General features: G+C 47.8%; 1 protein-coding gene across 3 annotated transcripts in view; it reads left to right on the forward strand.

The window, feature by feature from the left end:
- TMEM178B (transmembrane protein 178B) overlaps window positions 1-20,125 on the forward strand; it is a 415,633-nt gene extending 395,508 nt beyond the window's left edge. For 2 of the 3 annotated variants that reach the window (XM_025291671.3, XM_044946965.1), the window contains exons 4-5: window positions 9,813-10,868; window positions 11,167-20,125. In XM_025291671.3, coding sequence (XP_025147456.1) covers window positions 9,813-10,063 — 251 coding nt within the window. In that variant the 3' untranslated portion in view covers window positions 10,064-10,868; window positions 11,167-20,125. The remainder of the gene's footprint in view (window positions 1-9,812; window positions 10,869-11,166) is intronic. The other variant, XM_044946967.2, reaches the window with a different exon arrangement.
- The last annotated feature ends 4,941 nt before the right edge of the window (window positions 20,126-25,066 follow it).

Genomic DNA, 25,066 nt, shown 5'->3' on the forward strand with positions numbered 1-25,066 from the left:
ACCCACCTAAGAGCCTCATTTTAACTTAATTAGCTCTTCAACAGCCCTGTCTCCAAATACAGTCACATTCTGAAATATTGTGGGATTAAGCCTTCAATAATTTAAGAGGGCACAATTCAGTCCATGACTCCTGTGTTTCCAGATTTGGTGGCCACCCTGGAGATACAGAAAAACCAAGCGATGAAGCTCCAAGTCATATTATAGGAATGTGGACACTTTTCTTTATAGCCAATGGCAACCCAGCTGAACCAGCCAGTCCCTTTCATCCCTCGAGTTGGGGATATGGCATGACTGTGGCACCATCATGCCCGGACGGAGACCAGCCTTGCAGCGTACAGACACCGCCTTGGGGATCCAGACGCTGCTTGCCCCGGGGGTGTGGTGGCATTCACTCAGCGACTTTGCCCAGAGCAACTGCAGGGTGTGGAGAAGGGTGGTTCTGTCCTAACTCAGGGCCCCATCCCCTGCAGTGTGTTCTCCCTCGGAGCCTGTCACCACCCCCTGCCTCATCCCAGTGAACCCTGAAGGCACCTTGGCTGTAAAGCCCCATGTGACCTGCCTGCTGGCTGATGCTGACGCAATGGTATATAATTCAGCAGTGATTTATATTCCATGCAGGTCTGAGCAAAGCTATAAAGCGCTCTCGAGAGCCAAATGCTGCTGAGGCGTTTCATCTAAGCAGAGGAAGGGTTTGTGTACATCAGCTTCCCGGGATGCAGAGCACTGTGAGAGGAGGAGGGAACCTTCTTCTGTTTGCTGATTTGCTTCTTTATGGATTTCCAGATCAGAGAGGGGCGGAAGGGAGAGGGTCTTAGAGAGGACTTGGGCTGCTCCCTGACCTCCCTGACACACACGCCCACAAGGGCACATTGGCACAGACTGGGGTCAGGACAGAGGTGCTCTGAGTGCCATAGCAACAAGGCGCCCCGCGGGGGTCAGGGATACATGTCACTCCTTACTCCCAAGAGCAGAAAATGTCACCCAGATGGATTTCTGGCCCTGGAAAGCTGAAGAAATTCTACTCCAGTGAAGTTTTGGGTGCCACTTGGTCACAGAAGGAATAGCTATTTGGGAAAAATGCCTGTGCACACAGTATGAGACCACCCTGCATTCCTGCGAGAACCTTCACCAGGCCCTCGGTTTCCTAGGCGATGGCTTCTTGAATTAGTAAGAGCACTTCCGCCGCCTGGCCCGAGGCTGCAATTTCAGTGCTATTTCTCCACAGGGTCCGTGGCTGTGGGGTTCCTGCTGAGGCTTCTCTGACAATCCCTGAAGGGAGTGTTCTCCTCTCTCCTGTGGATGCTAAAGCAGCAGTCGCACAGGAGGCCCCATCCCACCCGCCTCACATACCTGCAGCCACTGCTCCGAAGTGGCCTGAGCAGGGGTTGATGCCAGAACTCTGAATATCAGCTTAAAAATGCCTTAGTAATCAGCCTTCCAGGTGGTACTGGGTTCAAACCATTTGGGGGCTGCAGAATAAGTGCTCCCTGGTGACATTTCACGGTTGCAAGAGAATTAACTGCCCCAAAACAATGATCTCCCAGTCTGGCATTTCTTAACATGGCAACCCATCCAAAGATCCAAGTTTCTGTGCTTCAGACATTAGGTTTTCTGTACCTTACAAGTGAGGAGTCCCAGGTGGCGCTAGTGGTAAAGAACCCGCTTGCCAATGTAGGAGACCTAAGAGACACATGTTCAATCCCTGGGTTAGGATGATCCCCTGGAGGAGGACATGGCAATCCACTCCAGTATTCTTGCCTAGAGAATTCCATGGACAGAGGAGCCTGGTGGGCTACAGTTCATAGGGTCCCAAAGAATTGGGCATGACTGAAACAACTTGGCACACACATGCAACTTACAAGTGAGGATTCATTTTTGTAGTCAGTGAAGTATCACTGATGGGTTCTAGGGTACAAGGCAGGAGGGAACCTGTAGGAAGGGTGACCAATGTGTCCTACTTAGCCCAGGTCTTTCTCATTTTAGGACCAGAACTCACACTTCCCAGGGACACACCCTCTACCCAACAACTCCCAGACAAGCTGGGATGGTTTATCACCCTGCTAAGGAAGAAGGACTTTTGAAAGAAAAAAAGTCAGAAACTTAAAGATTATGGAGGAAGTGCTGGGAATCTGTGTGTAGCCAAGCAAGTACCTGGAATAGAGATGTCCGCTGGGGATTAGGACACATTGCATAGTGTGTGATACCACAGACTATCATATAATCCTATGACTCAATCATGTTCTGGTGGTGGTTCAAGTCAGAGGAGTGGGTGAAGTGGCCAGAAAGGATGTGAGGTCCAAGGCGAACTGGGGGAGCCCCACGCCTGAGATGACAAAGGAAATAGAGAGGGACCTCGAGGGAGAGGGGACCAAGCTTGGATAGAGGGACAGCTTGGAAACGCAGAGAAGAGACAGCCTAGCAGGAAGAAGTTGTCAAACAGCCAGGAAACTAAAAGTAGGGAGAAAGCTAGAATCTGGTATCTGGTGACCAGAGAGCCATTAATTACAGATGGCTGCACAGCGAAGGGGGTGGTGAGAAAGCTGTACTTAGTGTTGAAACAAGGAGTCAGCCGTCTGGACATGAAAGCTGTTTCCTCTGTCTCACCCTCACTAAGCCTTAGCTGTGTCTAGAGTGGCGATGCTAGGGGGACTGGAGGCTCGATGCAGTGATCCCACCCTCTCCCCTTCCAGCCAGTGCTGGCGGGACAGGCAGACAAGAGTGACTGGGGCCGGGCCATAGGTTGCCAGGTGACATCGTGGGTGTGATTCCTGACCGTGCTCCAGGTGGGGCTGGTCATCCAGGGAAGCAGATACTGTGTGTGAATCAAGAGCAAGCATTTATGTTTACAGAGGTCACCGTTACACCCCTTGGTCCTGCCTTCCTGCTCGCAGGTGGAGTTTGCAAGGAGGGACTCAAGAGGGGTCTGGAGGACCCATCTGTGTCAGCGAGTCTTGTTAGCACCAACTCCCAGGCTGTGGGAATCTGGGGTGGTGGTGTTCTCATCTAACTGGGCTCTGAGTCCAAACGAGTGAGAGTCTTGCTGCCGAAAGGGTAATTAGATTTCATTTCTTCTTCCGACTAGCTGCAACTGACCAGTTAGGGTCGGCTGCCTGGAGGGCACAGCTGAGTAGGAGTCTGAGGCCCCTTCCAGGACCAGCAGGAACGAGGGTTGAGATTGATTAGCTATTTCTGCCAAAGGCATGGACTTGAAACTAATAGAAGGGACATTGAACTTTGCTGTCCAAAGCACAGCTCCTAAAATGACAGACCTTACGGGCCCCTTGTGAATGGACAAGGCTAGTGCTTTTCAAAAATGTTTAGATCAAATGAAACTTCACATGGAAACAGATCAGAGCAGGGCTCGTCCTGGCCAAAGGGAGGAGAGAGGGCTGGGAGTCTCTTTTACTCCTCTTGCTTCCCAGGGGCAGCTCCAGAGGCACCGCCATGGCACATGGTTTGAAAATCCCTGGAGGAGGGACTGCTTTAGGAGAGGGCCAGAGAGGGTCTCTCTGAGAGAATGGAACTGGAGTTGAGACCCCCAGAAGATCTCAAGAAGAAGGCCATTTTAGTGAGAGAACAGCAAGTGCAAAGGCCCTGGGGTGAGGACAGGCTTCGTTCATTTGTCACAGAATGTTCTCTTGTGTGACCAGCATACTGGGAGTCTAGGGGGTCAAGCTGAGAGATGAGGTCAAGTAGGTAGGAAGCATCCACCCAGGTGAGGCATACAGGCAGGGTAAAGAGGTGGGCTTTAAATTTTTTAACATATGGCTGGAAGAAGAAGGTGGGGCATCACTGATCTGCTACAGAGGTTCTGTGGGAAGTGATAAAAGGCTGGCGGGGAGGACAGCAGTGAGCATTTCAGAAGTCAGAGGCGTGATGGGAATGGGGTGCAGACATGCCTTCTCAACTCGGGCTTAGAGACCAGGACCCTGGGGTGCTGGGACTGAAGAAGGATGCTCTCTAGGCCAGGTGAGGACCCCCTTCTGTTTACTGCCTGCAGACACCCTGCTCCTTCTTCAAGACCCTGCTTCCTCTGGGAAACCTGCCCTGGCCCAGCATAGTTGTCTCTTACCATTTACTTCTGGGTATTAGTCCTTCTTTTCCTAAAGATGACTCGATATAGGAGGGACCTTCTAGCTATCTGCTCCAGCTCCCTGATTTACCGATGAGGGTACCAACTGTTTCGAGTGGATGCTAAACTCAGGCCCTTTAATCCCCCGTCTGGCGCTATTTCCACTTCATCCTCAGCTTTTCATTTACGTCTGTCTCCTATCCCCAATGAGATTATAAGATTTTTTTCATCTTTTTATTTTAGATTTAATTAAAAATTCTCAAGAACAGCGATCCTATCTTATTCTCCCTTTTATCCCTCTAACATCTAGCATAATGCTTGGTACAAACAGAGTTCAACAGATGTTTGCTGATCGGCTGTCGGGCACGCTGTGGGGCCCGCAGACATAGGAATGTTCCACTCCTTCCGCCCCATCACAGCTAACCTGCCTTCCCCAGGCTTGACGTCCCTTAGATCTGGCAGCAGCATTTCTGCTGTCCCTCCTTGCCTGGCCAGTGTTGCAGCCAGCTCTGGGCACACAGTGGAGCCTTGCTCCCAAGGGAAGGGCTCGGCTAGTTCTTTTCACTTAATTGGTAACTGTGACTATAATTAGTCTTAAAGTCTGATTGGAATTAGGCTCAAACCCCAAGACATGGGGGAAATAATTGAGAAGATGTGACCATGCATTAGAACGTTTGCCTTTCTTGGATCCTCACTAATCAGTCAGGAAGTGCTCCCGAGAAATAAGATAACCCAGGCTGGAGCCCACTCCTTGCGTGAGAGGAAGGTTTCATTACTTACCCAAAGCACCACTGTATTTGGGTGAATGGAAAGAGGCTGTGATCCCCAGTGCTGTAATATCTGTGTGTGTGTGTGTGTGTGTGTGTGTGTATGTGTGTCAGTTGCTCAGTCATGTCCGACTCTTTGCAACCCCATGGACTGTAGCCTGCCAGGCTCCTCTGTCCATGGGATTCTCCAGGTAAGAATACTGGCATGGGTTGCCATTCTCTTCTCCAGGGGATCTTGCCCACCCAATGATCAAACCTGGGTCTCCTGCATTGCAGGCAGATTCTTTACCTTCTGAGCCACCAGGGAAGCACTCACCCTTTATTTGAGGTGTGTTTTCTAGCAGAGACATTTAGAATCTCTGTGAGTTCCCCAGAGAACCCCAGGGAGTTGGTGGTGGTGGCGGCGGGGGGTGGAAGTTCTGTACCCCACCCTCCCCAGCTGGTCGTAGGTCCACAGGTCTGACAGATAGACTCATCACCTTAGGACACTGAGTCTGGCATGTCCTTGCTCATCTGGGTCTGTTAGCCCACAGACACTGTGGGCCTCCATCAAAGTGCATTGTTATCTCAGCTATCAGAATAGTGGTGGCAACATGTCCTGCATTCAGTCCGTCAACCGAGGACCCACCAGGTGCCTACATGGGTGTATTTCCAGTTACTAATGCACATTTTTCCAAGCTTGAATTTAGAAGTGCAGACCCACATAAAAATATAAATTCTCACCCATGTCTGTGGAGGCTGACAGATCCTTCCCCACCTCTTCCCATTTTGTCACACAGGACTTCTCCACAGCTTGCACAGATGACCTGCGTAATGGACCATCTTGAGTGAGAGCCCGCAGAGTTTTTCCCCACGTATGGGAACATTGACAAAAGCTAACAAACCACAGAAATTTTTAAAGGTTGCCAAGTCACAGAACAACTGACATGACGTGAAGGCAGGAAGATACCCCAACTAATCCTATTAACATAACAATAAAATGTATGTTAATGGCACCCCACTCCAGTACTCTTGCCTGGAAAATCCCATGGACCGGAGGAGCCTGGTAGGCTCAAGTCCATGGGGTCGCTAAGAGTCGGGCACGACTAAGGGACTTCACTTTCACTTTTCACTTTCATGCACTGGAGAAGGAAATGGCAACCCACTCCAGTATTCTTGCCTGGAGAATCCCGGAGACAGAGGAGCTAGCGGGCTGCCGTCTGTGGGGTCACACACAGTCGGACATGACTGAAGCAACTTAGCAGCAGCAGCAGCAAGATGTATGTTATCAACAAAATGGGCCATCGGAGAAGGCAATGGCAACCCACTCCAGTACTCTTGCCTGGAGAATCCCATGGACAGAGGAGCCTGGTAGGCTGCAGTCCACGGGGTCGTGAAGAGTTGGACATGACTGAGCGACTTCACTTTCACTTTTCACTTTCATGCACTGGAGAAGACAATGGCAACCCACTCCAGTGTTCTTGCCTGGAGAATCCCAGGGACGGCGGAGCCTGGTGGGCTGCCATCTATGGGGTCACACAGAGTCGGACACGACTGAAGCAACTTAGCAGCAGCAGTAGGTCTATGTGGTAATTAAGTCATTAGGTCTTGATTTATCAACCACATTCTTTCTGTCCTGTCCACTCTGCTTGCAGTTCTTGTTGTTAAGTTGCTAGGTCATGTCTGTCTCTTTGCGACCCTATGGACTGCAGTACGCCAGGCTCCTCTGTTCTCCTGTATCTCCTGGAGCTTACTCTAACTCATGTCCATTGAGTTGGTCATGCCATCCAACCATCTCATCCTCTGTCGTCCCCTTCTCCTCCTGCTTTCAATCTTTCCCAGCATCAGGGTCTTTTCCAATGAGTTGGCTCTTCACATGAGGTGACCAAAGTTTTGGAGCTTCAGTGTTGGTCCTTCCAATGAATAGTCAGGGATAATTTCCTTAGGATTGACTGGTTGGATCTCCCTGCAGTCCAAGGGACTCTCAAGAGTCTTTTCCAGCACCACAATTCAAAAGCATCAGTTCTTTGGTGCTCAGCTTTCTTTATAGTCCAACTCTTACAGCTGTACATGACTACTGGAAAAACCATAGCTTTGACTATACAGACTTTTGTTGGCAAAGTAATGTCTCTGCTTTTTAATATGCTGTCTAGGTTTGTCATAGCTTTTCTTCCAAGGAGTAAGCATCTTTTAATTTCATGTCTGTGGTTACAATCTGCAGTGATTTTGGAGCCCAAGAAAACAAAATCTGCCATAGTTTCCACTTTTCCCCCATGTATTTGCCATGAAGTAATGGAACTGGATGCCATGGTCTTAACTTTTTGAATGTTGAGTTTTAAGCCAGCTGTTTCACTCTCCTTTCACCTTCATCAAAAGACTCTTTAGTTCCTCTTTGCCTTCTGCCATTAGAGTGGTATCATCTGCAAATCTGAGGTTGGTGATATTTCTCCCAGCAATCTTGATTCCAGCTTGTGATTCATCCAGCCCAGCATTTTGAATGATGTATATAAGTTATATAACCAGGGTGACAATATATAGCCTCAACATACTCTTTTCCCAATTTTGAACCAGTCCGTTGTTCCATGTCCAGTTCTAACTATTGCTTCTTGATCTGCATGCAGCTTTCTCAGGAGGCAGGTAAGGTGGTCTGGTATTCCCATCTCTGCTTGCAGAACATGCTTAAAATAGTGTCCCTCAAGTTTTATCAGCTACTGGCAACTTGTAAAGATCATAAGGTCAAGATCAATTTTCTTGAGGTCCACCTTCTCTCCCAGAACAGATCACTGGACTTAATCAGGAGGACTGTGCCCCATTTGATGAGAAGAAATGTCTCCCTTTTGTAAAGTATCCTGTGTAGGTACAGTTTATAGAGAGCTCTTGGGTGACTTCAGTCACATCCAGAGCTTCGATTTACAAGATGTTGACTCAGTCCACGTCTCTAGCTCAGAAATTTCTACCAGGCTCCAAACCTGTGGTCCCAAGTGCCTCAACATCCCAAGGGCAGCTCAGATTTGAACTCAGCATACACATACACACGTACACACATGCATGCAGTCTCTCTCTCTCCCCTGTTTCCTTTCCTAAATCTAAATTTTAGTAAACAATATCATGCATACCAGATTTCTAAACCAGAAATTGAACACGTACTTGAGGCCCAAGTATCCAAGAATTTGGATTCTTGAAAACTGGTGTCAAAATGGAGCATTCTCCAGCTCTGGCTCTCCCAGCCCATTGCTGTGTCCTTCCCTCACCCGCTCTGCTTCTTCCCTCACCTGGATCCATGTCTCAAGGTTATACACAGAACCTCTGCCCTCACACAGGGTCTCGCTAGGCTGATCAACAGAAATCACCTGAGGAACTTTTGGAAAGGAAAGCACCCCATCCTGCCCCCCAAGATTCTGATTCAGAAGTTCTGGGGTGAGATGTAATCCACTCTGGGCACCCACTTAGAATTCTGTCTGAACCCCAGGGCAGAGCAGGAGGGACCCTGGGTGCTTTGTAACCCCCCAAGTTTGGGACCACTGTTCTCCCAAGGAGTGATGGTACCGTATGTGTTTGTACACAATGGCTGTCGCTACACACACAAACACATATACCTACATGCTTCCCACACACACAGTTTCATTTACGCCAAGTCTCCCCTTTCCTTTCAGCTGCCTCTACCAACCGTCATTCACTAAACAGTCACTTATCCTGCCCTGCGCCTTCCTCCTCTCTCCTCTTGACACAGTCCTCCCTGGACTCCCTGCCTCTACACTGCCCGCTGCTCTGCTCCTGACTTAGTGACCTTTGGAAACGCAGACCACCACCACTGAAGTGCTTGGGCCCCTGCAGTACTATCAGCCCCACCCAGCCTTCCCAAACGCTGCGTATTTCTTCAGGCTGTTACTGTCCCATCTGCCGTGACAGAGCAAACAAAACACAGGGAATATCAAGAAAAGCTCTTAAACTCATTTTTGGCACATCACATCTCTGTTGGCTAAAAGTGGGCTTAGGATCCTATTTGATAACATTCTGTCTCTTGTAGCAGCCTTCTCACTGGAGGTTAATATGAGCAATGGTTTTCTTTGTTTTTCTTGAGTTTTTTTGGTTTGTTTGTTTTGTCTCATATTTGGCTGTGTCGAGTTTCAGTTGCGGCATATGGGATCTTTGGTTGGGGCCTGTGGGATCTAGTTCCCTGACCAGGGATTGAATTGCAGGCCCCCTGCATTGGGAGTGTGGAGTCTTAGCCACTGGACCACAAGGAAAGTTCCTAAGCAATATGGTTTTTTTTTTGTTTGTTTTAAGGAGCATCATAAAATAAGTTTGTGAAATACCTCATAAGACTAAGTTGGACAGGTTAACTTACTTGACTGTGCATTATGCATCTTCGTGGGTGAAAAGTCACATACAAAGCTTCCCAGAGTTACTGCCTCTGCTTCGTCATAAAGGAGTTTTCTCCTAGGCTTGGTGTTCCATGAAAATACTCTGGTGAATGTTGTCTTACGGGAAAAGGCTTCCAGGATTGGACGACTGGTTGGTAAATGGATTAAAGGAAAACCCAATATTGTGTAAGACGTTGTATGTGGAAAAGAAAGGAATGTTTTTCTCTTTAAAGAAGTAGAGAAGGGGGTGTTTTCTGTGTCTCCAAAGAAAGACAATGAATTTTAAATGCTTTCGAAAAACGAGCTGAATGCTCTTCTGCTTTACTTCACCCTACATAAACTGGCCTGTGATTTATTGTTAGGATTTTCCCAAAGGAGAGACATCCTGAGTTTGTCCAAGACCAGGCACTTATTGGAGCGTGAGGCAGCCCTGATACTATTCCCCTCTCCGTGAATGTTTCCAAATATTGATCTCATCAGCAGGTTACCCTTAACCTGCATCTTTTCATTTTTCTTATTCAAGAAAATAAAAAAATGTAATAAACCTCCCTTCTCTCTCTCTTCCTCTCCTTCCCCTCGCCTTCTCCGCTGCCCCCTCCCCCCTCCCCTGTGTCTCCCCTCCCCCTCCAGGAACTTTCTGCATCATCTCACTGTGCACCTGTGTGGCCGGGATCAACTTTGAGCTGTCACGTTACCCCCGCTACCTGTACGGACTCCCTGATGACATCAGCCATGGCTACGGATGGTCCATGTTCTGTGCATGGGGGGGCCTGGGCCTCACTCTGATCTCGGGATTCTTCTGTACCTTGGCCCCTTCTGTCCAACCTGTCCCGAGGACCAACTGCCCCAAATCCAGACCCGAGAACGGGACAGTGTGCTAAAACAACAAGCCCATACTCACACACACACACACATATATATATATATAAATATATATATAATATACATATATATGACAAAACTCAATCAAGACAATGCCAGTGCCAAGGCAGAGTGGGGGTCGGCTCAGGCACCCACATCTCGCCGGACTCTGTGTCGCCTCATCACCGAGATGGGGGAAGGTATTCCCCTCACGTGGCTCTTCCGTCGATTCGTAACTTCTGACTCCGTGGTTTCTTGAGGACAACGTGAGCATCACCCCTCAAAGACAGGGTCCCGATTCCCACCACTCACAAGGATGGGGGAATGGAGGGGGGAGGCTGGGAAGAGATGGTGCCTGTGGTCCAGGGTGGCACAGGTGTAGACAAGAAAATGCCCTCCCCTGAGCCAACAGGAGGGGACACCACCCCAACCCCGGTCATATCGCAGAGAAACAACGCCCTTAGTTCATAGAATGTAACCAGATCTTCGAGGCCATTTCCAGAACCATTTTCTTCTCTTGCTCTTCCTGTTCTGATTTCCTTCCTGGCCGACCAGCGACACACCAGAAAGTGGAAGAGAAAACACACCGAGAAGGAAGTTTTCTCTCTGCTGCCAAACTTTTGGATGAAGTTCCGGAGGTGGGAAGGGGGAGAGAACGCCGTGCTGAGAGGCAAGACCCACATCAATGAAAGGACACTTCCGTGGATGCTCAGAAAGCCCAGTCTTACCTTCCAGCTGCCTTACACCCAGTTAAACAAGAGGCCGCCCTGCCCTGAACCCAACCTGCACTCCCTGGGCAAATCGGAGCCTTGGAGTAACCCTCTGGTGTGTGTGTGTGTGTGTGTGTGCGTGCGCACGCGTGTGCATATATGTGTGCAACAACTTTGGATGGTTTCTTTTTTTTTCTTTTCACCTTTTTAAAATACTGCTGGATCATTGTCTATCATTTGTGGTGGTTTCATGGCCCAGGATGGAGGCCCCAGGAACTAGGAAGCACCATGAGGGTGGGCCTCTGTGGGTGCCAGTTCTGCAGCTTGACATCCCTGCTGTGTGTGTGCGTGCGTCTGTGTTTTCTGAGTGTGGGATTTCTATCATTTGTTTTGCATTTTTCTATTATTTTTAGTGCAGCTGAAATTCCCCGAGGGCAGAACCAAGAACACGAGCACTGGGCAGAGGACCTGTGGTGCTGCACGTCCCAGGGCTGGGGTGCCACGGGACTTGGCCCCCTAACTTTGGAAGTTCAAGACACATCTGGGCACACAAGCCATGAGCAAAGAAGGGAGCACGGATCAAGAGGGAGAAGGGGAGTGGCCTCAGTTACCGCTGGATAAAGTCTGTACACCAAACGAGACCTTTCCCTTTCCGTCACGGAAGCTGTCCTTTGTCACTGGACATCCACCCCTTTGCTAGGGGCGACCTCTGTACAGACGAGAGAAAATGGGTCCCATGCAGAGAGAGCCGCCCTGTCCCATGGGCTCCAATTTGTATGATATTGTGTAAATTCGCAGAGAACTCTTGACTCTTGCCATCTTCGTCCTTTCCCTCTTGATATTCAAGGCCATGATTCCCAAAATCGCCATCGTGGTGGCTAGCATCCAAGCAGAGGTGGCCTCGATCCAGCCCAGTGTCCCAGGCTCGGGTGAGCATGTTGGCACTGCAGGTGTTGGTGAGCTGTAATGTTGGCCAGAGGGTTGTGAAAGCTGTGGGGACGGGATCTGCTGGCTGGAGTGGGCAGCAGCGGCCAGTGGTCACCTCAGTGACCCCACAGGGGCCGAGCAGCCCTGGGAGGCAAAGAGTGAATTCCCGGAGCGGTCCAGCCATGGGTCCACCGCGTAGCCGAGGATTCAGTTGCTTCATAACTGAATGTGCTCTAGGCACTTTGCCTCTCACTCAGCAGCCTTCCCCTCAGCCATGCCCTCTGTTTCATCTCCCTGTCTTCTGCCCCGTCTCCCGTCTGGCTCCCCCCTTTCCCCACCTATGAACCATTTCCCTTCTCACTCTTCCGCCCACCAGGCTGTAAGTCCTGCCTCTCTCCTCATCTGCTCTTTTTGACTGTGTGTGTATGTGTGTGTGCAATCACGTCCAAATAGGGCATCTGATGTGCGCGGATGGGTGTGAGTGTGGGTCTCTGTGTGTGTGTATCTCTGGTGCATTTTGTGTACATTTGTGTCAATGCACACCTGGACGCAGATCTGGGTGTACTACTTAAGACTTCCTTGCTAGCGACACGGGTCAGCTTCTGCACAAAGGCTCACGTGTGAGTGCCCTGTGCATGGGGTGCTGGGAGATGACCTGGTGGGAAATGCTGTTAGCTCCCAAATGTACCTCTAAGGATGACTTTTAAAACAGAGGATTTATTCTATGAGAAAGGAGAGAATTTTCAGGAGAACCCAGTGTTTCAATTGTTTAGGGAATTTTTAAAAAATAATTTTCTTTGAAAAGTTCAATTTCCCGCTTCAGGGGAAAGGCATACTTGGGCTTGAGGAAAGGTAAGGGGAAGTATCTCAGATTGAGAGACCTGTGCCTCGCTTCCAGGCATCTGGACTGGGCTCCACCTGGCAGGGAGAGATGGGTGTCCACCAGCCTCCATTTGGGGCAGAGGGCTTGTCTGTGACCAGGTCCGAACTTCAGCTAGTTCCCAGTTGTGGAAAAATGGAGAAAGAAATTTCAAACAGGGCAATTTGTAATCAGTCACTTAAATTCTTCTTAAGTAACTTTTCTTAAGGAACCAGTACTGTTCACCAACCTGTGATTTATACCCCTTTTTTTAAAATCCCGTGCTTGCCATAAATAGATCATCCACTGTCTCCGACTGCTCATCTTTATCGTTGTTGTTGAGTTGCTGAGTGGTGTCTGACTCTTCGTGATCCCAAGGACTGCAGCACGCCAGGCTCCCCTGTCCTTCACTGTCTCCCAGAGTTTGCTCAAACTCATGTCCACTGAGTCAGTGATGCCATCCAACCATCTCATCCTCTGGCATTCCCTTCTCCTCCTGCCCTCAATCCTTCCCAGCATCAGGGTCTTTTCCAGTGAGTCAGCTCTTTGCATCAGGTCATCTTTATAACAGACCTTTAACACAGCCTGCTGCATCCCTTTGAAGTGTCCCTAAAATGTTAGGAGAACTCCTAGGAAAGAAGGGAACTGCCTGGGCTCAGCTCACCATCAGCAGAGCAGGAGCTGGGACCTGCTTTTTTGGTCATGGGGCCAGAAAGGTACAGATGCGCACACTCTGGGTCTGTGTCTGCTCAGGGCCGGGAAAGGCCTGGCCACACAGACAGGATGGAAGCCCTGGGCAGGTGGCCAGTCCTGGCTGTGGGAGAACTGCCCTGATGACCTCGATCCCTCCAGCACAGGGACTTGATCCCAGATGAAGACATACCACCCCAAGCTCCTACTGAAGCTGTCGTGCTGTGAGGGCTGAGGAAGAAGACCAGGAAGAAAGGAAGGAGGAGGCTCAATCTGTGAGCCTCTTTAGCTCAGACCGTGTTCACCCCAGGTCAGAGTGGGACCCAGCCTTCTGGTGGGATTCACGGTCAGCAGCCTTACCCACCAGCCCACACACCAGGTCAAACTCCCTACAGAAGTATAGACAAAGCCTATACTGTATATGTGTTCTGAGCTCCATGCAAGTCAACCTTGATCCCAGGGCCTATTTCTGGTTTTGTTCCTTGCCCTATGACCCTGGGGATTCAGGAAAGTGGGGTGTCTGCCTGGAAAGAGGTCCTATTTCTTTCTCTCCCCATCTTGAGAGTTTTGGTTTCTTCTGTTTGCTATTCCCTTCTCTCTACTCACTTCCACTTTCCCTCTGCATCAACTTAAGTCAACTAAAATAATTAAGGAATTTGTCTTCAGAGAGGCTCATATGCTCCAAGCAGTGCCCGTGCCACCCCACCCCCCCCCCATTCCTTGTTTGTTGGGGCTGTAGGTTTCATGAATTCTGTGTTTCCCTGGTATCAAAGTGTAAGAAAATTTCAAGTGTGCCTATTCCAGCTTCAATCCTCCTGCAAGCCCCAGCCTTTTAAGAACTAGACCTTTTTCATTTCAGGGATCACAAAGTCACAAAGACTCTATGACTCCACCATATCAAGACAAAGCCTTCCTGCTTCACATGTCTATATGTGGCACCCTGGGCCTCAGTGCCATTTGGGTATATTCTCTGGTTGGGAGTGAGTGGTTCCTCCTAGCAATGCTTGCCTTTCCTTTGATGAGGAAAGAAGGTGCCCTGAGACTCTGAGTCTGGGCTGTACATCTTAATATTCATCCACAATCACGATGAGAGGTCTGAGATTAAAGAACTTCATGTAGTTGTCCTGATTTAGTGGGAGAATGTGCTGCTTAGGGCTCCAAAGCTGCCCACCTGAGTTAGATTCAGGGACATGAAATCAAGTATATCAGCCAGAGGCGTTTAGAATGGACTCTTCACCTGGATTATTCTGAGCACGTTCAGTTCAGTCCAGTCCTTCAGTCATGTCTGATTCTTTGCAACCCCATGAACTGCAGCACACCAGGCTTCCCTGTCCATCACCAACTCCTGGAGCTTGGTCAAACTCATGTCCATTGAGTCAGTGATGAGAGCATTAGTGAATGATTTTCAAGTATCTGGGGAGGGAAGGAGTAGGAAGAAGTACACTCTGCTCATCTTTGGTGTGATTTGTGAGGGATGTTTGTTTGCTTCTCGTAACTAAAGAGAAGCCGTTCTTCAAAGTATGTTCCCTCTGCTCCAGGGACCAGTCTTTCCCAGGGACTCATCCAGCCCTTTCCAGGGTGGAATGATGAGTCATGGGGTGATTTGACCACAGATAGAAGTAGTTGGTGCATAACAGCTGGGTTGGCTTCTGTGCTGTCTTCCAGCTGCTATGTAACAGAGTAAGGGGACAGAGTTTTAAACCAGCCCCCATGAATCGATGGTCACAGAAGCTCCAGATGTCCCTCAATACAGTCACCTTGGTGGACTGGGTTTGTCCTCTTTCCATCGATGTCTCCATGGGGCAAAACGTTTCTTAAACATTGTTAGTTCTTAGACTCCGTTGTTATTGGCTTTTTGACTGTTTTCCTTCCTGAATAACACCCATTGTAGAAAATTAGAAAAATAAAACACAAAAGAAAAAAAGTCTTAGAAGGTTGTTCATAATTCCATGTCTGTGAGACATCATAATGGCCATAGCCCCGATACCTGCCCAATCGGTGGTGTCTCTGGGTTGGCAATTGGGGCCTGGGGTGCAGCCCGTGACTGCAGAACCATACTGGTCTGTGTGGAATTGAGGACTTCCCTAGTGGCTCAGACAATCAAGAATCTGCCTACAATGCAGGAGACCCGGGTTTGATCCCTGGGTCTGGAAGTTCCTCTGGAGAAGGGAATGGCAACCCACTCCAGTATTCTTGCCTGGAAAATTCCATGGACAGAAGAGCCTGCAGGATACAGTCCATGGGGTCATGTGGAGTTGAGCCTGTGTTCAAGGCAGTGAGAGCATAGGGCTTTGAGCCCCCAGAGGTAGCAAACAGGCCTTTGAAGTGGCTCAATGCCAGAGCTTAGGGGCAGTGTAGAACAGAGCTAAAAGCTTCCTACTTGGTGATTTCTTTCTTCTCTTTTTTTTTTTCTATTTCTTTTCTTTTGGAGTGCCATCTCAATCTAATGATAGATACAAGAGTACTGAAGCCAGAGTAACTCACTAATTCAGCTACACTTGCATAATGCAGTTACTGTCCATCTCATTTCAGTTCTGCACTGAAATGATTGGTGACTCTGGGCACTGTGTATTCTCCATACTTGAACTTCCTCATCCACAAAATGAGGATAGTGATAACACTTTACCTCATGGTATATTAAGGGTGACCAAGACACTGCAAAGTGATTTGCAAACCAGAAGTGTCATATAAATTATATACTGTTCCGATTCTCCTACAGCAGGCAAGCCCCCACTGAATGGGATTCTTCCACGTAGTCTCTGAGCTTCACTGCAGAAAGGATAACCTAGAATCGGAGGACCGCTGCTGAACAGGACGCACTATCCAACTTAAGCATGCAGATTTTATTCAGTCATCCAGCTTCCTCAGAGAAGTCGGCTCCTTAATTTACCCACTCTCAGGCTTCCTTCCTTTTATCCAAAGTCAATTTTGCTAAGAGCACTCTTAATCCCTCTTTGTTATTCCCAGAGGTGATGAAATAAGTAAACCATATGTAGAAAATAGCATATATGAGCTAAAAAAGTTAACTAAGACACATATTCAATGCCTTATTTTTTTTTTTTTACCATTCTCCTAGCATTAATAATTCTCGCTGTCCTTGCCCAAGGGGTTGGGAACACATCAGATTTCTGAAACATTCTAATGGTCTTTTAAGTTGAAGATGGGAATGAGTTTTAAGCCACTGGGATCTTCTTTCTCCGGTCAGTTGGTGAAGAAGATGGCTTTGTCAGAAGCACAGGGGTTCTGATAGGTTCTTAGGATGCATTCACTGGGAGTTGTTCTGGGCGCGATCCTGTTGGGGGAAAACTCAATCCTAGGTTTTAAACAAGGAAAGATTGCATTTCCCAAAGGATCAGCATGCTTTCTGCTTTGCAGGGGATCAGCTTACAGTGTTACAATGAGACCTGCTCTAAGGGAAAGCTGAGTCATTCATTGCTCCCAATATGGTTGGAGCCCAGCCAGGGATGGAGGAACCACCCAACCGCAGGGGGTGTGTGTTCACCACTGAGAAACAGAAAACTGGGTATCAGCACGGGGGTCCCACAGCTGTAACTCAAACCTGGCCTCACTCTGCTAGACACCAACCTCAGCAACTGCAACCCCTGTTCTTCACTTGCAAGGACTGGGTGTTCGCTCCTCGGGGACCTCTGTGCCCCTCTGTCCTCTCCTGGCTACGCGTTTCCCTTCCTCTCTGGGTCACCTTAGACCTTTTCTGGCCTGAGTGTATCCGTGTGTCTGTGTCGCTGTGACTATAAATCTGCCTTTCACATACAGAGCTTTCATAACTCCTCCTCCTCTTTCCCCATCTCCACCCATGGTGTGACTGTTTTGCTCTTCAAGACTATCTGTAAAAATGTACAAATAAAAATGGAAAATGAAAATAGTAGGGAGGGAATTGAGACAAGACAAATGCATTGCTGTAGCCCTCAGTTTTCTGAGGACTTATGTGGACTGCCCGGAAACCCCGACTCTGGGTGGGATTCCGAGGCAGGGAAGCCATTGGCCCAGGAGGTTGTTTTTTGTTTTTGTTTTTTTTTCTGGTTGTTTCTCTGACAGTCACGAGTGTCTGCTTGGAACTCTCCGTTTGAAAGGTTTTGGCCTTTCAAGTGAAACGTATTTTCTGAAAAGTAAAAGTAAATCATCCAAGTGTGAAGGTGAAGGTTATCGCGAAGGTCAACACAGAGGCCCGATCCGGGGGTGGTATTAATCGCTTTGTCACTGGCTCGCTCAGGGCCTTGGGCGAATCTTGTTACCTCACCGCTGTCTCTGTGTCCTCTCAGCCAAACAGGGGGGCTTCCAGTGCACCTGGGGCGTCGAGTCACCTTGGCCATTCTGCTGCTATTTTGGGAAAGGCTTCGAACCCATGCTGGAGCACGCTTACTGTGGGAGGTACATTCGAGAGTCCCTCCTTTCTGCTCTTGCCCCACGCTTTCACTCCTCGGAAAGTAACCTCAAGCTAACAGCCAGTTTGTGCTCAGAGTCCAAAGCCTTTTATCTACCTTTTCATTCTCAGACGCCTTTCCACCCACTCTGACGATCTCATTTTACTGTCGTTACTGACAGAGCGCTGTCAGTAGGAGGAAGAGTCTCAAAGGAGATGATGTGTGTGAATTGCTTTGTAATCTATGATTTACTCTACCAATCTGGCGGCTACTGTCGGAAGCAGGGGGTCTGGCTAAGGATGCGATCGAATCAGAATGATGAAAGCCTTGGTGGGAGGGGAGGGGAGAGGTGATGGGCAGCAGGGGGTGGGGGGGCGTTGGAGGTAAGATAAAGAAAACTTTTGGAGGAGGAAATGGCAGACTCACAGGGCATCCTCAGCATGGCAGCAGAGAAGGATCCCCCAAAGGCTGGGCACCCCGAAGAGGAAGTAGGAAAGAGGAACATTGGCAGGTAATCCTATAATACAAAGAGCTACCTTCCCCTAGGATTGAGAAGACTAGCTGCTTCAGGGGCGGGATTCACACCAAACTTGGCCAGTGACCTAACCCTTCCTCCTCCATGATACTATCAATCCAAACCTTTCTGCTCACTGATGGTCCACAGTGATCATTTCTGGGGGCAGTGCTGTCCAGCAGATACAATACAATGCAAGCACCATATGCCATCTTAAATATCCTAGTGGCCCCATTTTTAAAAGTCCAAAGAAACAGGTGAGATTAATTTAACACCTGTTTTAACCCAACATATCAAAAGAAAAAAAGTATCATTTCAACATGGAATCAAAAAGTATCATTTCAACATGGACTCGGTATAAAAATTACTGAGCTATTTGATGTTCTTTATTTTTTTTTTTTCCAAATGAAGCCTTCAAAATTTGATGTGAATTTTGCTCTTAGAAAACACATCAGTTTGGAGCAGCTACATTTCCAGAGCTCAGTAATCCCACAAGGCCACCAGCTACCATATATAAGACAGCAAATATTTAGACTCTTGGTAGGAGTTGGAATCCCCACTCACCTATGAGTCACTCAGACCTCATGGCTAATAGGCTGGAGATCCATGTTGGCCCTGAGTAGAAAGCGCAGGAGTGATGTCCAGGCTGCCATCCTAGCCGAGGAGAGGACCACTGCTTGTCAAACATGTCACATCTGGCCCAGAGGTTCAGTGCTGCCCTTGGACACAGCCCCAGATGGCCCATCAGAGTTCTAGAAGCCACAAAGCAAGTCACTTTTTTCAGCTATAGGAGCACTAGCTTATCCTTTATCTAGATGCCCTTTATCTGAGGGTAGAGAGAGGGCCAGACGGACCTTGTCTTTGTCATGAACAAAGATCTCCACAATCTCTTGTCACCTGGTCCAGTCACCTGCTAATAGCATCTCACCAACATTCAGAGCTGTTTTCTCAACCCCTTACTTTCCTTAAATGCTAAAAGAGCAGTGGCCACAGGCAGACTGGGTCTCCTAGGAGGTGGCAGTGACAAGCTCTGTCCCTTACACTGGGACTCAGGGTCCACTATTGCCCACCTCTCTTCCCTGCCTGGAGGCCTTCCTTAGATTTGAAGAAACCTCTTTGGGGGTGGAGACAAGAAGTGAGATCTTTAGTGCCGAGTACAGAATAAAATGCAAGCAAACAACCCCTGGGCATTCTCAAAGCATTTAGAAGACCCAGTATGACATGGTTGGGTTCATTTAAAATACCACGTTCTGAGCCCTGTGTTACTGAGCAAAAGAGAATGAGCTGATTCGGTGAGTATGTTTTATATATGGTCATTAGACAGGGACCATAGCTGACAAAACTCTCGAAACACCTGGAGTGTTTATGGTCTACCAGATTATTGCTCAGTCAATAGACATTGATTTACCTTTAATTTGCATAGTGCTTTCTGATTGGCTAGACAAGGTGTGATGTGTTCTGCAGGATTCCAACATCACCTCTGCCCTCGGAGGTAGCAATTCCTGTGGTTATTGGTGCTAAAAATAAGATTAAATATTATGTTAATTTGTTCTGATACGATGTGAATACGTGTTGTTTAATCTTAACAAGAATGCTACATCTTATCAGATCTATTGTACTGTCTGTTCCTTCTCATAGTTAATTAATTACAGGAAAGGTGATCCAAACCAGATCTCAAAACTATTGTGCTATTCTGAGAGGTGAATTTAACAGGGATGTGGGAGGGGTGGGATGAAAAGGGAAATTGCCAGGTTCCTGTGACTTTGCAAGAACTGAGGAAGCAGAGAGCATTTGGGGACTTCTGACAGTGACTGCATCTTGCAATTTTCTTTTTCGAATTTGGCAGAAATACTGTATTTCCATCGATCGAAGAAAAAAAAAGTGTCTGGTAATTAATTAAATGACTTGTTCATGGAAAAAATAAAAATAAATAACCTGTCAGTTGTGGAATGTAAACTGATTAAACAATTAAATAAAGAAGATCATGTTGTGTGTTTTAAGTGATTGTGTCTGCTTGGGGAAGAGGGGTCAACCCTGTGCTCTTGAATGGTAAATGATGGTTCTCCCTCAGGCGTTGTACAGGGAAATAAATTGAATGACTCATGTAGGTAACAGACTGAAAACTGTAACCCTGAAGGAAATAGACAGTGAACATTTCAAGCACGTGTAAGCCAAAGGCACATGCTTTTCACATTGGGGGCTGGGGCATGGGGAGGGATTCAGAGAAAAACCAGGAAACTATTGTTCTTTTTCTCCTAGTGTTGACATTCATAACATTTTTTTTAAGACTTTATAAGATGCTCAATTTACTGGTTACATTTTAACTTGCCATCCTATTTCTTAGCTTAGTAAGAAGAGAAATTTCTCTTAACAGTCTTCATCATCCCTGTCCCTACCTTAGAATTCCAGTTCTTTTCCACCCATGTGCCTTTTAAATGTTTCTAGCTCACTCCTGGGGAAGACATCTTCCCTAGATGGCGGGAGGCCGAAGGTGATGGGAGGTAGGCGCTTTTTAAGGATAACGTCAGTCAGTATCTTAAGTTTTAAGCCAGAGTAACTAGCTCTGTCTGGTATAAGTGGAAAAGCCATTTACTGAAAAGACATGAGTAGCTGGAACCCTACAGCGCAGGCAGGAAGAGATGAGCAGCTAAATTGGCCAGAATCATACCCATTCCAATCTGAACTCGACACCACAGCTGGCCGGTCGCTGCCATTACCCTGGAGACCGAAGATGGCTGGGCTGCCTCTGTCATCGGGATGAATCCCCAGGTACCCGCTTCTTCCATTCGGTACCCCCAGTGTCAGAATCCCAAGTGGAGGCACCATCTGAGGGGACCAGGAAAACATGTTCTAGAGCCCTTAGCTTCCCTCTTGGTTGATGAGCCCTGCCTTCCACCAAGAGTCATAGAGTAGACAGTTCTCCAGCCCCAGGAAGAGGTGTAGATGCTGAGCATCAAAAAGGGGAAATATCCATTGAAGGTGGGATATCTGAGCAAGAGGAAGGATCCGTGAATAAGAGGTACGTTGCTGTGTCTCTGTATGGTGCATGTGAATAGTGTCCAGTGGCTCTGTGTATAATCTTCATGACACTGATGAGCACCATGACTGGCAGCCTCTGCTGATAGACATGCACAGTGTTAGGCATTGTATGGGGCTTCCCGGGTGGCGCTAGTGGTAAAGAACCTGCCTCCCAATGCAGAAGATGTAAGAGAGATGGGTGGATCCCTGGGTTGGTAAGATCCCCTAGAGGAGGGCACAGCAACCCACTCCAGTATTCTTGCCTGGAGAATTCCATGGACAGAGGAGCCTGGCAGGGTACAGTCCATGGGGGTCACACAGAATCAGACACAACCGAGTGAGTAAGCACACATGCACAGGCATTGTACAAGAAGACCTGCCTAGATGTAGGCACTAATATAATCCGTGTCTGGTCAGTGTCATCCAACACTCCCAAGCAGTTCTCCACGTCTCAGAGGGTACCGATCAGATGTCCTACCATTTGACTCAGTTCTGACACCGTCTACCTGGAGACAGGGTTACATCCCACAGGTTAAGGGCTCAGTCCCACAAGATTGTCCCCACTTTGGACACCAGTCAGAAGTCCAGGTTGTCACCTGTGCTTTTGATTGACTGGCTATAAATGGGAGGTTTCCTCCTTGAGTTCAATTAATTTGCTACAGCAGCTCATGGGACTCAGGAAAATAATTTACTTACTAGATGAAGGGTTTATTAGGAAAGAATTTAACTCAGGAACAGACAGGTGGGCGAGATGCATAGGGCCTGGGATGGGGATGAAGGTGCAGGCCTTCTGTGTCCTCTGCAGCCAGCAGAATCTCCCAGAAGCTCTGTGTTCACCAACCCTTGTTGTTTAGTCGCTAAGTTCAATCTGACCCTTTTGCGACATCATAGACTATAGCATGCCCTCAGACTCCACTGTTCATGGGATCTTCCAGGCAAGAATACTGGAATGGGTTGCCATTTCCTTCTTCAGGGGATCTTCCCGACCCAGGGATCAAACCCAGGTCTCCTGCACTGGCGGACAGTTCTTTACCACTGCACCACGTGGGGAGTCACCAACCCTGAAAGTCTCCAAACCATGTCCTTTTGGGTTTTTATGGAGGCTTCATTACATAAGTATGATTATATTACTAGCCATTCCCTCCACACTCCCCAGAAGACTGGGGCATGAGACTGAAAGTTCCAACCCTCTAATCACCTGGCTGACTCCCTTAACAACCAGACCCCCATCCTTAGTGACTTTCCAAAACTACCTCATTAACATAAATTCTAGTGTGGTTGAAAAGGGCTTGTTATGAATAATAAGATACTTCTTCCACCTTTATGGAGCTGGAGGTCTTTCAGAATTTCAGAAACTGATGACAAAGGAGCAAATAGTAGAACCAAAGATGCTCCTGTTCTTTTTTCTTAGGAAATCCTCGGGGCTTTAGGAGCTGTGTGCCAGCAACAGGGATGGAGACCTAATGTATGTTTCTTACTATAAATAACAATATCACAAGTGTAATTTTTTTAAAAAGGAAACCTATTCTGGAAGTAATGGAAATAAACAGTTAAAACGTTTCAGAAGTAAGTACAGGTTAAAGGTAGTGCCTTATAGAATGAATGAAGGCAAGTTTAACTTGAAGAAATGGGAGACCAGAATCCTAAGGGTCCCCTGCCCTCCTTGTTAGTAATGTCGCCTGGAAGAGAGAAGAGAAACACCACTGATCTTAAGAAACAAGCAGGGCCTTTCAGTCCAGCTACCTTCAAGGAGAAAAGCTTCTGTCCCTGCCAGGGTTGGGGTGAGGAGGACTGGGAGCCTGTGACTGGAAGGTCCTATGAGTTTGCTTTGAGCTGCAGTATTCTGACCTAGAAAAGACCCTGATTCTGGGGAAGACTGAAGGCAAAAGGATAAGGAGGCAGCAGAGGATGAGATGGTTAGATAGCATCACCAACTCGATGGACATGAATTGGAGCAAACTCCAGGAGATAGTGCAGAACAGAGGAGCCATGCTGCAGTCCATGGGTGGCAAAGAGTTGGACATGACTTAGCAACTGAACAATACAACAACAAAAATCAACAGAAGTAAAAGGCAGGACAGAGTTCAGGAGAGATGAGATAGTTTCCAGTGGTCCTCCCTTCATGGATTCATACAAACAGTGCTTAATTCTCCCAGCAAATCTGTGTAGCAATAGAAGTATTGCTAACCAGGGAAGCTGACCAGAGCCTTAGTGTCCAGGGACTTGACTTGAAAGAGGGTCAGTCAAGGGGGCATGAAACACACATATAGCTGAGCTTAATTACCCAGCCTCCAGAAGTCAGACAAGGTCTTCACCATACATCACACTCTTGGCATAAATTATCCAGCACGGCCCAAGATAAACCAGTAAACAAAGACACTGACCAGACCGATGTTCCAAAGGCTTAGAGGTTATCTCAGGAGCCGTCGAATCAGAATCTGCATTTTAACGTGATCTCCAGGTGATTTGTATGCACTGACCTGAAGACTCACTCACCTAGCTATGTGATTTGATCATCTGTCTCAACACTTCTGCTGATGTCTTTTATCTAGATCAAGGTCACAGGATGATTTCAAAGGACAATGAACAACATTGTCCCAGTCTGAGGTCTTAACGCCAATCGGAACAGGTATCGTTTTTTAAACATTTATTTTATGGAAGTCTCGTTGATTTACAAGGTTGTACTAGTTTCTGCTATACAGCAAAGTGATTCAATTATACATCTCTATACATGTTCTTTTTCATATTCTTTTCCATCATGGTTTATTACAGGATATTGAATATAGTTCCCTGTGCTATACAGTAGGACTTGCTGTTTATCCAGTCTATGTAAAATAGTTTCCATCTGCTAAGCCCAAACTCCCAACCCACCCCTCCGCCTCCCCCTCGGCAACCGCAAGTCTGTTCTGTGTGTATGACTCATAACAGGTATCGTTTTTAACTAACGCGCCGAGAACAATACCTTCTGCTGAGTCTAATGCTGGTTTTTAGGGTCACCACTGGAGAACAAAGCCACGTAAGTAGGTTTTGTTTCTCCCAGTGAGCAGGTTTGAACTCGGCAGCAGCTGCCGCAGGGGCAGGTGTGTGTAACACCGTGAGGTTTCGACCCTGGAGGGAAAGCAGGCATGGGGTGGCTCTGAGGGGAGGAGTTCACCTCTTGCTGAAAAAGTCTGGACTACAAGACAGAGTTGGTCTGGAGTGAGGGGACTTGGAGGCCCTTCACCCTTATCCCTCCTTTCATGTTTTTTTGTGAATGAGATGCCAAGCTTTAGTTGATGACAGCATGACTTAGTGGTTATAAGCAAGGACTCTGTACTCAGGCAGCTTGAGCTCAAATTTGGCACCATCTACCAGTGGTATAACCTTGGGCAAGACACTTATCCTTTCTGAGCCTCACTGCCCCCTCAGCGAATGAGGCTGATACTAGTAATATCCACCTTGTGGGGCTGCTGTGAAGATAAAAAGGGTTCATATTGTCCATGTTCTTAAAACAGTGCCTGGCATGTACTAGCTGCTGTACACATATTACAATCTCATGGAAGAATTCAATGGCCTATGTGAAGACCTCCTGACTAGCGAGACGTGATCAGAAGGTATGAGTCTGGGACTAAGTCTTGGAACAGAGCCTTCGAAAAGAAAGGCAGTGGAGGACTTCCCTGAAGGTGCAGTGGATAAGAATCCACCAGCCTTGGTTAGCATGTGCATGCCCAGTTGTGTCCAACTCTTTGTGACCCCATGGACTGTAGCCTACCAGGCTCCTCGGTCCATGGGATTTCTTAGGCAAGAACAGTAGAGTGGGTTGCCATTTCCTTCTCCAGGGGACCTTCCAAACCCAAGGATCAGACCCGCTTAGTTGCAGAGCAGTTAAGCCTGTGCACCAGAGCTACTGAAGCCCGTGCCCCTAGAACCCGTGCTCTGCAACA

The sequence above is a fragment of the Bubalus bubalis genome, chromosome 8, assembly GCF_019923935.1.
Source record: "Bubalus bubalis isolate 160015118507 breed Murrah chromosome 8, NDDB_SH_1, whole genome shotgun sequence".
In the NCBI taxonomy this organism is placed as follows: Eukaryota; Metazoa; Chordata; class Mammalia; order Artiodactyla; family Bovidae; genus Bubalus; species Bubalus bubalis.